General features: G+C 45.5%; 1 protein-coding gene across 1 annotated transcript in view; it reads right to left on the reverse strand.

Annotated features, from left to right (window-relative positions):
- LOC135515894 (CUGBP Elav-like family member 2) overlaps positions 1-15,757 on the reverse strand; it is a 220,646-nt gene extending 204,889 nt beyond the window's left edge. The window contains exon 1 of the mRNA XM_064939730.1: positions 15,604-15,757. Coding sequence (XP_064795802.1) covers positions 15,604-15,656 — 53 coding nt within the window. The 5' untranslated portion in view covers positions 15,657-15,757. The remainder of the gene's footprint in view (positions 1-15,603) is intronic.
- Between the last annotated feature and the right edge of the window lie 263 nt (positions 15,758-16,020).

Raw genomic sequence — 16,020 nt, forward strand, 5'->3', positions numbered from 1 at the left:
TTTTAGGTCTTCTCACTACCAGACCTGTTCTGTTATCTAGTGATCTGATACAGCCAGCTCCAGACCACTATCCCCTCACTCCCAGTCCCACACACCTAGTACACTCCTACTGTACACCTATGACACACCTACTACAGACCTAGTACACTCCTACTACACTCCCACCACAGACCTAGTACACTCCTACTACACTCCCACTACACTCCTACTACAGACCTACTGTACACCTACTACAGACCTACTACACTCCTACTACAGACCTACACTCCCACTACACTCCTACTACAGACCTACTACACTCCCACTACACTCCTACTACAGACCTACTACACTCCTACTACACTCCCACTACACTCCCACTACAGACCTACTACACTCCCACTACAGACCTACTACACTCCTACAGACCTACTACACTCCCACTACAGACCTACTACAGACCTACTACACTCCTACTGTACACCTACTACAGACCTACTACACTCCAACTACAGACCTACTACAGACCTACTACAGACCTACTACACTCCTACTGTACACCTACTACAGACCTACTACACTCCTACTGTACACCTACTACAGACCTACTACACTCCTACTGTACACCTACTACAGACCTACTACACTCCTACTGTACTCCTACTACACACCTAGTACACTCCTACTGTACACCTACTACAGACCTACTACACTCCTACTGTACTCCTACTACACTCCTACTGTACTCCTACTACACACCTAGTACACTCCTACTGTACACCTACTACAGACCTACTACACTGCTAAAGTACTCCTACTGTACACTCCTACTGTACTCATACTACACTCCTACTACACTCCTACTGTACTCCTACTACACTCCTACTATACTCCTTCTACATACCTAATGTACTCCTACTACACTCCTACTATACACCCACTACACTCATTGCTATACTCCTACTACACACCTACGTAACACATACTGCACTCCTGCTGTACTCCTATTATATACCTACTACACTCCCACTACACACCTACTACACTCCCACTACACTCCCACTACACTCATATTATACTCCTTCTACATACCTAATGTACTCCCACTACACTCCTACTGTACTCCTACTACACACATACTACACTCCTACTATACACCCACTACACTCATTGCTATACTCCTACTACACTCCTGCTACACACCTAATACACTCATATTATACTCCTTCTACACACCTACTGTACTCCTACTACATTCCTGCTGTACTCCTACTACACACCTACGTAACACATACTGCACACATACTATACACCTACGTAACACATACTACACTCCTGCTGTACTCCTATTATATACCTACTACACTCCCACTATACTCCTACTACACACCTACTACACTCCCACTACACTCCCCCTACACTCATATTATACTCCTTCTACATACCTAATGTACTCCCACTACACTCCTACTGTACTCCTACTACACACCTACTGTACTCCTACTACACACCCACTACACTCCTGCTATACTCATACTACACTCCCGCCACACACCTACTACACTCCTACTACTACACTCATATTATACTCCTTCTACACACCTAATGTACTCCAACGACACTCCTACACACATACTACACACATTCTATACAAATACTACACTCCTGCTGTACTCCTACTATACACCTACTACACACATACAGGGCTACTACAGACCTACACCTACTACAGGGCTACTACACATCTACTACAGGGATACTACAGACCTACTACAGTACAGGGCTACAGGCCAGAGAGAGAGGAGGAGAGATAGAGAGGAGAGAAAGAAAAGGTAAGGAAAATATGAGACATGAGACAGGAGGAGAAAGAAAGTGGAAAGAGGTGAAAGAAGGAGAGAGAGATCGGGAGAGATACAGTAGGATTACAGTAGAGACATAGTGGAGTGAGAGATAAAGTAGAGAGATAGTGGAGAGATAGATACAGTAGAGAGATAGTGGAGAGATAGATACAGTAGAGATAGTGGAGAGATAGATACAGTAGAGATAGTGGAGAGATAGATACAGTAGAGCGATAGTGGAGTGATAGATACAGTAGAGATAGTGGCGAGATAGATACAGTAGAGAGATCGATACAGTAGAGAGATAGTGGAGCGATAGTGGATAGGAGATAGATACAGTAGAGCGATAGTGGAGCGATAGATACAGTAGAGAGATAGTGGAGCGATAGATACAGTAGAGAGATAGTAGAGAGATAGATACAGTAGAGCAATAGTGGAGCGATAGATACAGTAGAGCGATAGTGGAGCGATAGATACAGTAGAGAGATAGTGGAGAGATAGATACAGTAGAGAGATAGTGGAGAGATAGATACAGTAGAGAGATAGTGGAGAGAGTAGATACAGTAGAGATAGTGGAGAGATAGATACAGTAGAGATAGTGGAGAGATAGATACAGTAGAGATAGTGGAGAGATAGATACAGTAGAGCGATAGTGGAGTGATAGATACAGTAGAGATAGTGGCGAGATAGATACAGTAGAGAGATCGATACAGTAGAGAGATAGTGGAGCGATAGATACAGTAGAGAGATAGGAGATAGATACAGTAGAGCGATAGTGGAGCGATAGATACAGTAGAGAGATAGTGGAGCGATAGATACAGTAGAGAGATAGTAGAGAGATAGATACAGTAGAGATAGAGATACAGTAGAGCGATAGTGGAGCGATAGATACAGTAGAGAGATAGTGGAGAGATAGATACAGTAGAGAGATAGTGGAGAGATAGATACAGTAGAGAGATAGTGGAGCGATAGATACAGTAAAGAGATAGTGGAGAGATAGATACAGTAGAGAGATAGTGGAGAGAGATACAGTAGAGAGATAGATACAGTAGAGAGATAGTGGAGAGATCTATCTGCGTCTATACAGTAGAGAGATAGTAGAGGGATAGAGTGAGGTCCCTGCTCTGCTGCTCTCTGCTGCCCCTGGGGTACGGAAGGCTCACGCTGGGTGTTGCTATGCAGACGGTGAAGCCGGAGCATAACAAAAGGGAAAACAGAGTGAGGGACAGAAGAGAGAGAGAAATGGAGAAAAGAAGGAGAAAGAAACAGCGGGAGGTAGAGGGCAGTTTGGCAGGAAGCTGACTGCCTGTGTGTTCTGCTGTATCATCTCTTCCTGGTGGTTGTGACATGGGCACCTATTGGATCACGCCTATTAAGCAGTCATCTTTATTACCATTGGTCAGTTTTCTCTACCAGGTTATTGTCCAGAGCATTCCCAAAAATCATTATTCACACACAGGCTAAGAGATTTATTTTTTTTTTTTTCAATGGGCAGAGAGCCAATGTTTTTCTTTCCTTCACTGACTATCCCCTTTCCTCCCATCCCTGTCTTCCCTCCGACCCCCACTAAGCTTTCCTCTTCGGTTTCAAGCAAAAGCTGTTTATTTATTCAGACAAGATCTCTTTTTCCTCTCTTTTCCTGCTCTCGTTCCCTTTTACACGCTTGTTGAGGATCACTGAGAAAAGGAGGAGGAGAGAGAGAAAGAGACAGATTGACATTGGAAGGAGAGAAAGAGTCGGAAAGAGGACGATGTACTGAAACGAGAGAGAGAGAGAGAGCCCTCCCTGGTTTCTCAGCCCTTCTAAGCCCTACCCATAAACCCTACAGATGATTTCAGCCCAGAGGAGGTTGTGAGACTCCCTACTGTGCCCGGGGAAACACACACATATAGGGGGGGTTAAACCTGCTTTATGGCAGAAGCTTTAGAGTGTATATACACACCCTGATGCCTCTGAGACTAAGACTAAAACAAAGCAACAACAAAGCTTGGCAGTAAAACAGAGCCAGGAATAAACAGTATGTGTGTGTGTGTGTGTGTGTGTGTGTGTGTGTGTGTGTGTGTGCGCATGTATGTTATTGAGTCTGCATTATTAAACACATTTGTCATTCCTGCCCGGTGGTTGTGTGTGTGTGTGTCTGTCGTACTCCCGGTGCAGTGTACGGTAAGGTAAACCAGCCTGTGTGAGAGACCCTGGATATTGAACATCTCCTGTTCTCACGGCACATTTATCCCCATAAAACATCACCTCAGGCCTACATATCAATCTTACACACACACACACACGCCACACACACACACACGCCACACACACACACAGCTTTTGACTAACCTGCTCTCCTGAAAGCAGTCACAGAAGGTGTGTGTGTTTTAAGTAGTCGACTGACTCGACACCCAGGGCTGACAACGGATGACTAAGTTTATCTACTATAGTGCCACCGGAGATGGCTTCTATAGCAGCCACATGCTACAACACTCAGTCAGTCAAAAACCCTGGGATATGGCACAGAGAGAGGGGTCCTGAGAATGTGTGTGCCACTGCGTTAAAAGAGAGGGTTGTGGGAATGTATCACACTGAGCATGTGCGTGATGCGTGTGTGTCTGACAACATCTAAAAACAAATACAACATCTGACATCAGCCAGACACAACGTGTGAGAGGTTAACGACAGACTATGTCAGCCAGATCCAGGGGAACATGCAGCCGTAAAAGCCCCGGTGGTTCTGCCTCATGCATGTCTCAGTGTGATGTGTGTGTTTCTTATTCTGTCACAGATCAGTTTTACACACACACACACACACACACGAGACAGCGCCACGGAGGCTTTTAAGCCAGCATGTTCCCCTGGTATATGGCTGACACAGGGAGTTTAACCTCTCAGCGGATATAGCATGTCTTATACACACTGAGCTGCCGATGGGGAGAGACGGGGGGGTAGGAGACTCATGTTGCATTGTCAGTTGAATGCAAAGACAAATAGGTGGGACTGTGTAACATGGTAAATTAGAGGTACTGGTATTACCTACACTATCTTATTAGTTGAGGTCTGTTTAGTGTATCTCTCTCGCTCTCCAATATTCTCTCTCTCATATTCCCTCTCTCTCATATTCCCTCTCTATCTCATATTCCCTCTCTATCTCATATTCCCTCTCTCTCTCATATTCTCTCTCTCTCTCTCTCTCATATTCCCTCTCTCTCTCATATTCCCTCTCTCTCTCCAGGGACACCTCTCTGTTTCAGCCAAGTGGAGTAGAAAAAACACTGGGGTTTAAACAAAGCCTACTAGATTCCCTCTGTTAGACCCACATCTGGTTCCACCTCAGAAAACACACGAAAGAGGATTTCGACACCCACCATCTCAGATTGTGCTGAAATCGTTTCTGTTTGGGTGCACTTGATATCTGTAGTTTCTCTAACAGATAAGATTTGCAGTCCTGAAACATTATTTTGTTGAAACATAATAATACAAATTAAGCTAATTGATTGCACCCAAATTGGCCTTTTAAATTTAAATAGGATTCATATAATCTTCAATAAATATAGCAACTAACATCTGATTTGGACCAGCATTTTTCGTAACAATGAGTAAGTTTTGGGGCGGCAGGTTAGAGAGTTGGAATCTGTCGTTCTGTCCCTGAACAAGGCAGTTAACCCACTGTTCCCCGGTAGACCGTCATTGTATGTAAAAATTTGTTCTTAACCGACTTGCCTAGTTAAATAAAGGTTACATGAAAATGGTTTTCCTCACAATTCAAGCCAGTCCTCTATGAAAGCAATTCAGATTGTCCTTCACGTAGGCTTAAACTGTGTCCAGGAAACAGCCCCTCTGTGTGAGGTTTATTCCCTTGAGAAAAGGTATAAAGTTAGTTAGCAGTTCGAATAGTCCACAATGGAAAAAGTCCCAAATGCACACGGTATAGTCTTCTGCAATTATAACGGTATTGGGTTGGGTTTAATGGTAAATATCTTTAACCACACTACATATAGATAAGTTTTAGAATAATTGTACTGAAAAACATACGACTGACATGCTTCATCATTTTGTCAGGGTTGTCACCACATTTTAGTCACAAGCCCATTTCCTTCAAAGTTTTGGGCTTGTAGGAAAAGTCTTCATGTGAGAATTGCACCATAAGGATAGGCCTCTCAGAGCTGTTGGACTATTCAAGGACAGTTGGGTTGAAGCATTAGGTTGCTAAGAGGAGGACAAACTGATTGGCTTTCATGGAGGACTGGCTTGAATTGTGAGGATGACCACACAATATATATTCCTTATGTGTTAAAGGTTTTGGTTTTCTACCCAAAGATGTGTGTGTGCGTGCTACCTGGGGCAAAATTTATAAAAGGGTGTGGCAGTAGCAGGAACAGCGGCATCTAGTGGGCAAAACCTGGTACTTTCACACTCATTTATAGTAAATAATGCAAGCGACTTCAATGGCTAATTACTCTGAACAGGGAAATGAGATTCACAGGGAATAACACGTAAAGGAAGAAGACAAAATAGTTTAAGCAGCAGCTCCATACCATGGTTGCCATGGCGCTGTGAGGAAGCCAAGGCATAGAGCTCTGTAAATATATATTATTTTCTTATTGCATATATCTGGTGTTTTTGAGCCAAAGACTTGCAAATGTTTTTGTTTTGGCTAGCTGGCTGGCGGATAATGTTTTTGTTTTGGCTAGCTAGCTGGCTGGATAATGTTTTTGTTTTGGCTAGCTAGCTGGCTGGATAATGTTTTTGTTTTGGCTAGCTGGCTGGCTGGATAATGTTTTTGTTTTGGCTAGCTGGCTGGCTGGATAATGTTTTTGTTTTGGCTAGCTGGCTGGCTGGATAATGTTTTTGTTTTGGCTAGCTGGCTGGCTGGCTAATGTTTTTGTTTTGGCTAGCTGGCTGGATAATGTTTTTGTTTTGGCTAGCAGGCTGGCTGGGTAATGTTTTTGTTTTGGCTAGCTGGCTGGCTGGATAATGTTTTGGCTAGCTGGCTGGCTGGATAATGTTTTTGTTTTGGCTAGCTGGCTGGCTGGATAATGTTTTTTGTTTTGGCTAGCTGGCTGGATAATGTTTTTGTTTTGGCTAGCTGGCTGGATAATGTTTGTTTTTGTTTTGGCTAGCTGGCTGGATAATGTTTGTTTTTGTTTTGGCTGGCTGGCTGGATAATGTTTTTGTTTTGGCTAGCTGGCTGGCTGGATAATGTTTTTGTTTTGGCTAGCTGGCTGGCTGGATAATGTTTTTGTTCTGGCTAGCTGGCTGGCTGGATAATGTTTTTGTTTTGGCTGGCTGGCTGGCTGGATAATGTTTTTGTTCTGGCTGGCTGGCTGGATAATGTTTTTGTTTAGAAAATGTATTTTGCAACGTTCACGCACACGATGCGAGCGGTGTTGTCAGCATGTAAGGCACTAGAGGCGTCACTACAGACCCGGGTTCGATAACAGGCTGTGTCACAGCCGGCCATGACCGGGAGACCCATAAGGCGGCGCACAATTGGTCCAGCGTCGTCCGGGTTAGGGTTCGGCCGGCCGGTGTGTCCTTGTCCCATCGTGCTCCAACAACTCCTTGTTGGTGTTTCCTCCGACACATTGGTACGGTTGGCATCCGGGCTAAGCGAGCATTGTGTGGAGAAGTGCGACTTGGCAGGGTCGTGTTTCGGAGGACGCATGGCTCTTGACCTTCGCCTCTCCCGAGTCTGTACGGGAGTTGCAGCTATGGAACAAGACTGTAACTACCAATTGGACTACCACTTTGTTTTTGTTTCACCTGGCTGGCAGTCCCTGATCCTCTGAGAGCATGATTTCAGGCCTGGCCTGAAACGTGAGAGGAACGGGAGACAGAGGATACAGCAGTGCTGAGGCAGAGGGCTCGTAGTGAGGACGACTGGCTACTATTCTGAACTGTGTGCGGTGAGCTTTCTGGAGCCCAGAGCTGCTGAGGCATCAGCCAAATGGGTGAGACTGGAAGAGGAGAAGTCCAGTGACTATAAGACTCAGGCTGGTCCCCAGACTTGCCCTCTATAACATCACCAGCAGACTCCATCACCATCATCTACCCTCCTCAGACCAGCTCCTTCCATCAAGCCATGAACAAACCCTCTCCATCTCCAGAGAGAAGAAGACTTGGCCTCTATTGGTTGACCTGTCATGGCACTGATTATTGCTTGTTGTTTTTTTGCTCTTGAACTGCTTTGAGATTCTATGAAAGGCACTATTGATGTTTAATAAACGATTAACATTATTATTGTTATTATAATACCACCTGTATTATCAGATAACTGATTATGGAATTGGCGTGAGATGTAGGGGGTCCATGGGTGTCTTTTGACTTAAATGGTAGGAAGAAGTTTGGTCTAGATCAGATTTTGGGTACTATATTTATTGAATAGAATGCGAATCCTATACATTAAAGGGGCCAAACTGGGTGCAATCAATTTGCCTAATTTTAAAATTACTTTTGAACAAAATAATGTTGCAAGAATGTTAATCTTATCTGTTTCTAACTACAGAAACAATTTCAGAACAATATGTGATAATGATGGGTGTCATGCCCCTCCCCTGTTCGCATTCTCTCCCTCTCTCTCCTTCGTCTCTCTCACGTTTTTATCCAGCTTGCTGAGCTAAAATATGTAATGATCTTCAACTGATTCCGGGGGTTTGGCGTCGTCTGAGCCATTCACACAGAACACTGTATTGTTCGCTTCGTTGCAGTGGCACAATACCCCGCCCCCGCGTCACAATGCTCTGATTGACAGGGGTCCAGCTGAAGAGTGAATCGCCGTGGTGACTGGAGTCCATCACAGACGAGCAGGCCAACCGACCTCTCCCCCCTGCTCTCTCTCCGTCTACCACCCTGCCTGGTTTGCTCTTCACCTCTTTCCATTCCAACGCCACGGGTCAGAGTGGCTTCATCACTCTCTCCATTCATCACTTTCACTTTCACAACCCTGTCAATAAACAATAAACAGGTCATTGCATTACCCAGGCTTACAGTTGATGTTTTGTTTCAGAGAGGCTCTCTTAAAACACTGAGAATAATGCTGAGCACATAATGTCCATTTCCAAACCAGAACAACGAGGTCCAGGGTTGGCGGCAGGTAGTGGTTAGAGGGTTGGACTAGTAACCGCAAGGTTGCTAGATCAAATCCCCGAGCTGACAAGGTAAAAATCTGTCGTCCTGCCCCTGAACAAGGCAGTTAACCCACTGTTCCTAGGCTGTCATTGAACATAAGAATTTGTTCTTAACTGACTTGTCTAGTATTATTTTTTTAAGGGGGCCTCACTCTCCGTCTCTACCCAGCCTGGTGTCACCCTCCTCTGGCCACACAATGCACATCCATTGGGGTGCTGTAACAACTTCCGCTGAAGTCTGTTTGGACGGCGTTCTGCGGTCGACTCCTCTACACCAGCGACACATGGGAATTATTACAGGTGCAGATTAAAAGACCCAAGCCAGGAGCACAGGGTGGATTTAGAGTCAGTGTGTGTAATCCTATGACCTGCGGGGGTTAGCAGGCTATGGACACACACACACACACACACACACACACACACACACACACACACACACACTGCAGATTTAAACCGCATCAGACAGACACTGGCCTCAGTAATTAGATAGATAGATTTGTGTCTCGGGGATAAAGCTACATTGAGTCGGATCCACAGTTAACTGGATTAATTAAAACTAACACTGGGTCAAATGCTCAATGACCCCCCCCCCCCCAATCCTCCAACCCCCCACCCTCAATCCTCCGACTCCTCCATCTATACCCAAATCCCCCAGTGACAAAACAAAGTCACATACACTTCCGTTTCCAGACCGGGGCATTTGTGTGGTCGACAGATCATACATTATTTACATGATTGACCACAGGTGAAAACAGCCTGTGGCTTATCGATGCTGTTATTGTCTGTGCCCCAAATGGCACCCTATTCCCAACACAGTGCACTATTTGTGACCAGGGCTCATAGGGCTCACTGTGTGATTGTATGAACATCCGTTTACGATTCATCATGTCTGAATAATTCAGACTTGAGATCTCTCTGTGTGTGTATGTGTGTGTGTGTGTGTGTGTGGGTAATTCAAATGTTCATGCAAATGTCCTTCCCATTGACGTTAATGAATGATTTATGCAACGCTGCTTCGAGAGGCACATCTCAAGTTAGTGAGGCTCCGGTCCTAGATCTTTACATTACACTCCAAAGGGTTTCTACATGAAGACAATCATTGTTTATTGTTAAAAGCTCTCTCTCTCTCTCTGTCTCTGTCTCTGTGTCTCTCTCAATTCAATTCAAGGGCTTTATTGGCATGGGAAACATGTGTTAATATTGCCAAAGCAAGTGAGGTAGATAATATATAAAGTGAATATATAAAGTGAAATAAACAATACAAATTAACAGTAAACATTACACATACAGAAGTTTCAAAACAATAAAGCCATGACAAATGTCATATTATATATATATATACAGTGTTTTAACAATGTACAAATTGCTAAGGTATACAAGGGAAAATAAATTAGCATAAATACGGGATGTATTTACAATGGTGTTTGTTCTTCACTGGTTGCCCTTTTCTCGAGGCAACAGATCACAAATCTTGCTGCTGTGATGGCACACTGTGGAATTTCACCCAGTAGATATGGGAGTTTATCAAAATTGGATTTATTTTCAAATTCTTTGTGAATCTGTGTAATCTGAGGGAAATATGTCTCTCTAATATGGTCATACATTGGGCAGGAGGTTAGGAAGTGCAACTCAGTTTCCACCTCATTTTGTGGGCAGTGAGCACATAGCCTGTCTTCTCTTGAGAGCCATGTCTGCCTACGGCAGCCTTTCTCAATAGCAAGGCTATGCTCACTGAGTCTGTACATAGTCAGAGCTTTCGCTCTCTGTCTCGCTCTGTGTCTCTCGCTCTGTGGCTCTCGCTCTGTGTCTCTCGCTCTGTGTCTCTCGCTCTGTGTCTCTCGCTCTCTGTGTCTCTCGCTCTCTGTGTCTCTCGCTCTCTGTGTCTCTCGCTCTCTGTGTCTCTCTCTCTCTGTGTCTCTCTCTCTCTGTGTGTCTCTCTCTGTCTGTGTCTCTCTCTCTCTCTGTGTCTCTCTCTCTCTCTCTCTCTCTCTCTCTCTCTGTCTGTGTCTCTCTCTCTCTCTTTGTCTCTCTGTCTCTCTCTCTCTTTGTCTCTCTGTCTCTCTCTGTCTCTCTCTCTGTCTCTCTCTCTCTCTCTCACACTCCTTCACTGTCGCCTTCTCTTTGGATTATTCCCGTATTGGCAGGCATCACATCCAGCAGTTATTAAACCAGCCCTGTAATAGAATACAAACCGGACTTCTCCTCGCTCCCTAATCTAATAACAGACCTACCTTGTCATTGCTCCGTGTGTGTGTGTGTGTGCGTGCTAACTGTAATTCTGGATGTAATCGGGTGGAATTAATAAGCATGCCGTTTCTCATTATGGAATAACTGTGCTGCTCTTCAGAATAGGAGAGGCTGACTATGAGAGCAACAGACAGGCTTTACACCCCACAACAACGCTTTGTTACACAGATAAACTGAGCTGTGTGTGTGTGTGTACGTGCGTATACGGTATATTTTGTCTGGATGCGATACCTGTGTGTGTGTGTGTGTGTGTGTGTGTGTGTGTGTGTGTGTGTGTGTGTGTGTGTGATAAATGTATGATAGTCAGAAGGAAAGGCTGCAGCAGCCACACAATGGAGTTGATCAGATAAGGATGAAGTAAACTGAGGTCCAGCCAGAGGACCAAAGGACCGTGGGACCAGAGCACCAGGGGACCGGGGGACCAGAGGACCGGGGGACCAGAGGACCAGGGGACCCAGAGGACCAGGGGACCAGAGGACCGGGGGACCAGGGGACCTGAGGACCAGGGGACCAGAGGACCGGGGGACCAGAGGACCGGGGGACCAGAGGACCAGGGGACCAGGGGACCGGGGGACCGGAGGACCAGGGGACCGGAGGACCAAGGGACCGGAGGACCGGGGACCAGGGGACCAGAGGACCAGGGGACCAGAGGACCGGGGGACCGGGGGACCGGAGGACCAGGGGACCTGAGGACCGGAGGACCAAGGGACCGGAGGACCAAGGGACCGGAGGACCGGGGGACCGGAGGACCAGAGGACCGGGGGACCGGAGGACCGGGGACCGGAGGACCGGGGGACCGGAGGACCGGGGACCGGAGGACCGGGGACCGGAGGACCGGGGGACCGGAGGACCGGGGGACCAGAGGACCGGGGGACCAGGGGACCAGAGGACCGGGGGACCAGAGGACCGGGGGACCAGGGGACCAGAGGACCGGAGGACCAGGGGACCAGAGGACCGGAGGACCAGGGGACCAGAGGACCGGGGTACCAGGGGACCAGAGGACCAGGGGACCAGAGGACCAGAGGAGGGTAAAGATGTCCACATCAATCTGGAGCAGCAGGCAGATTATCGTTAAGACACAGATCGAGAACCTTATATATAATACTCTGTTTCGGTTGAAATCGGCACATTCAGTACACGTTGGTTTTCTAACAGTCTTACATATCAAAATGTTATTATCCTTCAGCATCATTCACCTCCACACAACCTCCCCTATCGGTCACACAGATACATCTACTGAAGTTAGTTTGATATGATGTATTTCCTATTAGATCTTCAGGAATGTGTCCTCTGACAACAGCAAATGAACCCACGTTCCGTACAGTGCAGTGGGCATGATGGATGGTCATATGCTGAATGCTCCCGGAATGAGAGCAAAACAATATGGATGTGAGACCACATAATCTCAACAAACTACATAAGAAGCTACAGTGTACACCACATCCAAGATAACACAGTGTACACCACATCCAAGATAACACAGTGTACACCACATCCAAGATAACACAGTGTACACCACATCCAAGATAACACAGTGTACACAACATCCAAGATAATACACTGTACACCACATCCAAGATAACAGTGTACACAACATCCAAGATAACACAGTGTACACCACATCCAAGATAACACAGTGTACACCACATCCAAGATAATACACTGTACACCACATCCAAGATAATACACTGTACACCACATCCAAGATAACACAGTGTACACAACATCCAAGATAATGGAGAGACTGTACTTTTTTCGTCCTGCATATTATCCAACCACACAATAACACCATGCACAAATCATACCACGCCACGGGGAGTGCTGCTAATTGTATGTGACGGAGTTGTTTGGGACTGTCGGTGTCTTAATGGTATGTGTGTGTATGTTAGTGAAGTATGTGTGTGTGTGTGTGTGTGTGTGTGTGTGTGTGTGTCGGAGGTGATCCTCATTAGGGAGATGCGGCTGTGCCTCGGAGAAGAAGCACAGAGTTGCTTCATTATAATACACTAAGCTAACAGTGAAAGAAAAGAGACAGAACGAGAGAGAAAAAGAGAAAGGGGGAGATAGAAGAGGATGTGTGTGTGTGTGTGTGTGTGGAGGGCCAGCCCTAAGCTGGTCTTTATTAAGATGCTCAGTCTTGAGAGACGGACAGCTGCTCCTGCAGCTAATCTAAAGCAGCAGAGGTTTAATAAAGAGAGTGAGACAAATACCCCTCCATCACTCCCCTCCTCATCCTCTCCCCTCCTCATCCTCTCCCTTCATCGCCCATCTCTCATCCTGTCCTTCAACAAACAGATTACATCCCTCAATGATCGGGGCCCGCCCTCCGCTTACCAGCGCAGTGTGTGTGTGTGTGTGTGTGTGTGTCCACTTAGAAAAGAGAGACTATTTCATACACACATTCAAAAGTTGACTGAAAGGTTAAGAATTCCATTCCTGATATACTCAGAAGTACCAACTGCGTACATATTACAAAGATTCTCTATCACCCAGAGGGGCGTCCTGGTTAACCAAACAGATCAGTGGAATAGGAAAGACAGGAAATAGCCTCCGTAGAGAAACAGTGGGTCATCCTCCCCATCTTCACCTTTTAATGTGAGTGTGTACAGGTCAGTGCCACAAGCCATTTCATGCTCCAGGCTCCATGGGGCATCACTATAAAGCTAGACTGACATCATTCCGTCTTCACAGGCTCACAGTCACAGCAGCAATAAGCATGTTCTTTAGGGTTCCTGTGATAAAATATATATATTCCTGATTTATTGATGAGGAAATTCTAGTAAGTAGTAAGGAATATGTAAATAGGGAATGATAAAACAGAGGACTTTTTGAGCTCTGCATGAGATTTCTGGAGCCTCGTGCTCCATCGTCACTGTGGCTTCTCAAAAATAGAATTTCAGAATCAGAACTAGACCATCTCTGCTGATGAGGAGTCCGTCGAGGGAATTAATCATGACTTATTTAGTATTAAAAAAAGTCTTCAATATTCAAATTCCAGCATTTAAAAGTCACAAATGCCGACTAAAATGTTAAATGACAGTGAATGCATAAATAGACATGTTGCAGGTGTAGGCTATTAGATGGTAATATGAAAGGGTAGAGTGTTAGTGTAGCCCAGAGCCATATATATATTGGTGTAACCTATAGTGTTGTAGCTGTAAGACAGTCCTGGAGGAGGGAAACAGAGAGGAACTGAGCAGAGGACCACAGGTGCAGGCATAGCTGTGGGAAGTAGTTTAGGGGTGGATGTCGCTAATACAGGACTATTAAAGCCCCAGTGGAAAAATACTTTTGTGGAAAAATATTTTTTTCAGAAACATTTGATTTCCCCCCCCCCCCAGATTTTTCAGGTGGTGCTGTAAACACCCATCAGCACCCCTACTTCCAGCGGCTCTGAGTGCAAGTAGGTTATTTTCTCAGCTAGCTTCACAACATTCTTTCAAGAAATGACCCTGCTGAGCACTATAATGAAAATAGGCTACACATTGCTCCGAAAATGTGATGTGAAAACTTGAAGCAACAAACGTTTTTATTCCTTCAGGAGGTGCAGAGACGGAGTGGAGAAACTCAACTCAAATTGTTAAGCTAACAATGTTGTGTTTAAAAAAAATCAAAAAACATGCCATGTTTTAGGCTAAACTGTAAATGAGAGTTTTTCATAAACAAAAGAGAGCTAAGTGAAGGGGATATAAACTTGCAATAAATGTCCACTCAACGCATCCTTTGCAATATATACGTAGCCTATATGACTCCCAAGGCGTTGTGATAACGCAGCTCTCAAAGACAGTAGTCTAGGCTAGACGGGTCGGTGAGGATGACGATGGTGCCCATAGTCTACAGTAGGTATCGGCAACTGTAAATTGTTGAGGAACTTTGGGGTCCACGGTGCGAGAGGGAAGATCACCAAGGGTTAATAAGATGGAGGGCTGATGAGCAGCTTGCATTCGTCCGACACGACAGCAGAAAGAGAAGGGGAGAAAAGAGAACAAGAGCTTTACCGAAACAGGACCCGAAATCGCAACAACAAAAAAAAACTGCCGAGGGCGCAGTATTGCTGCTGTACTGTAGGTAGCATTGCTAATGTACCTGTAGACTTCTAGTCATTGTTAACAATGGCTCGCAAAACTACCACTAACTTCCTTTATCGGCCTACTGCATGCAGAGGCATACACATGGTATTCACGAGTTTATTTGACTCTGGATAAGTGTAAAAGGGGCTAAATGCCAGAATAACGCGTTATCCCTTTAAGCCAATGTAATGCAAGTGGGCACGTCCTCAGAACAAATCGCTACATCCATTCACCAGCGATAACCCTTTGCCACTCGCGTCCCACCCAGCACCGCACGTTGGGTATCACAACAATTCCCTCCTATAATTTCTGCTGCATTCGCGAGGCGAGCTAGAAACCGGGACTTGGACTTACCTTAACACGTTCCAGTTTTTCAGTGGGTCCAGGTCTGAAATGATAGAAACCATTGTTGACTAGCTAGCAGCACGGGGCGCGATGGCTGAACAAAAGCGGCGAGAGCTGTACTCCGTCTGCAAATGACAGTAGCGCTAGGATGCAACTCGTCCTACTTCTTTGGTTGTGTGATAAGCGCTGTCATAGCTCTCTCCCTCCGCCCCCTGCTGAAAGCCTGCGCTCTGCCGCTACCCACAGCGACCGATTTCTCCACTTCTCCAGCCATCCCCAAAGCCTCATAAAACAACAATATAATCCTATACAGAACAAATTAGTGACTATTTATTCAAGAGCACTTTTCATCCAAACCACCGGAAATTGTGTATTTACAATAATTACCTAGGCTATAATATATAATTAGATTTGCCCAGAAATAAC

Source organism: Oncorhynchus masou, chromosome 27 (assembly GCF_036934945.1).
Source record: "Oncorhynchus masou masou isolate Uvic2021 chromosome 27, UVic_Omas_1.1, whole genome shotgun sequence".
Classification (NCBI taxonomy): Eukaryota; Metazoa; Chordata; class Actinopteri; order Salmoniformes; family Salmonidae; genus Oncorhynchus; species Oncorhynchus masou.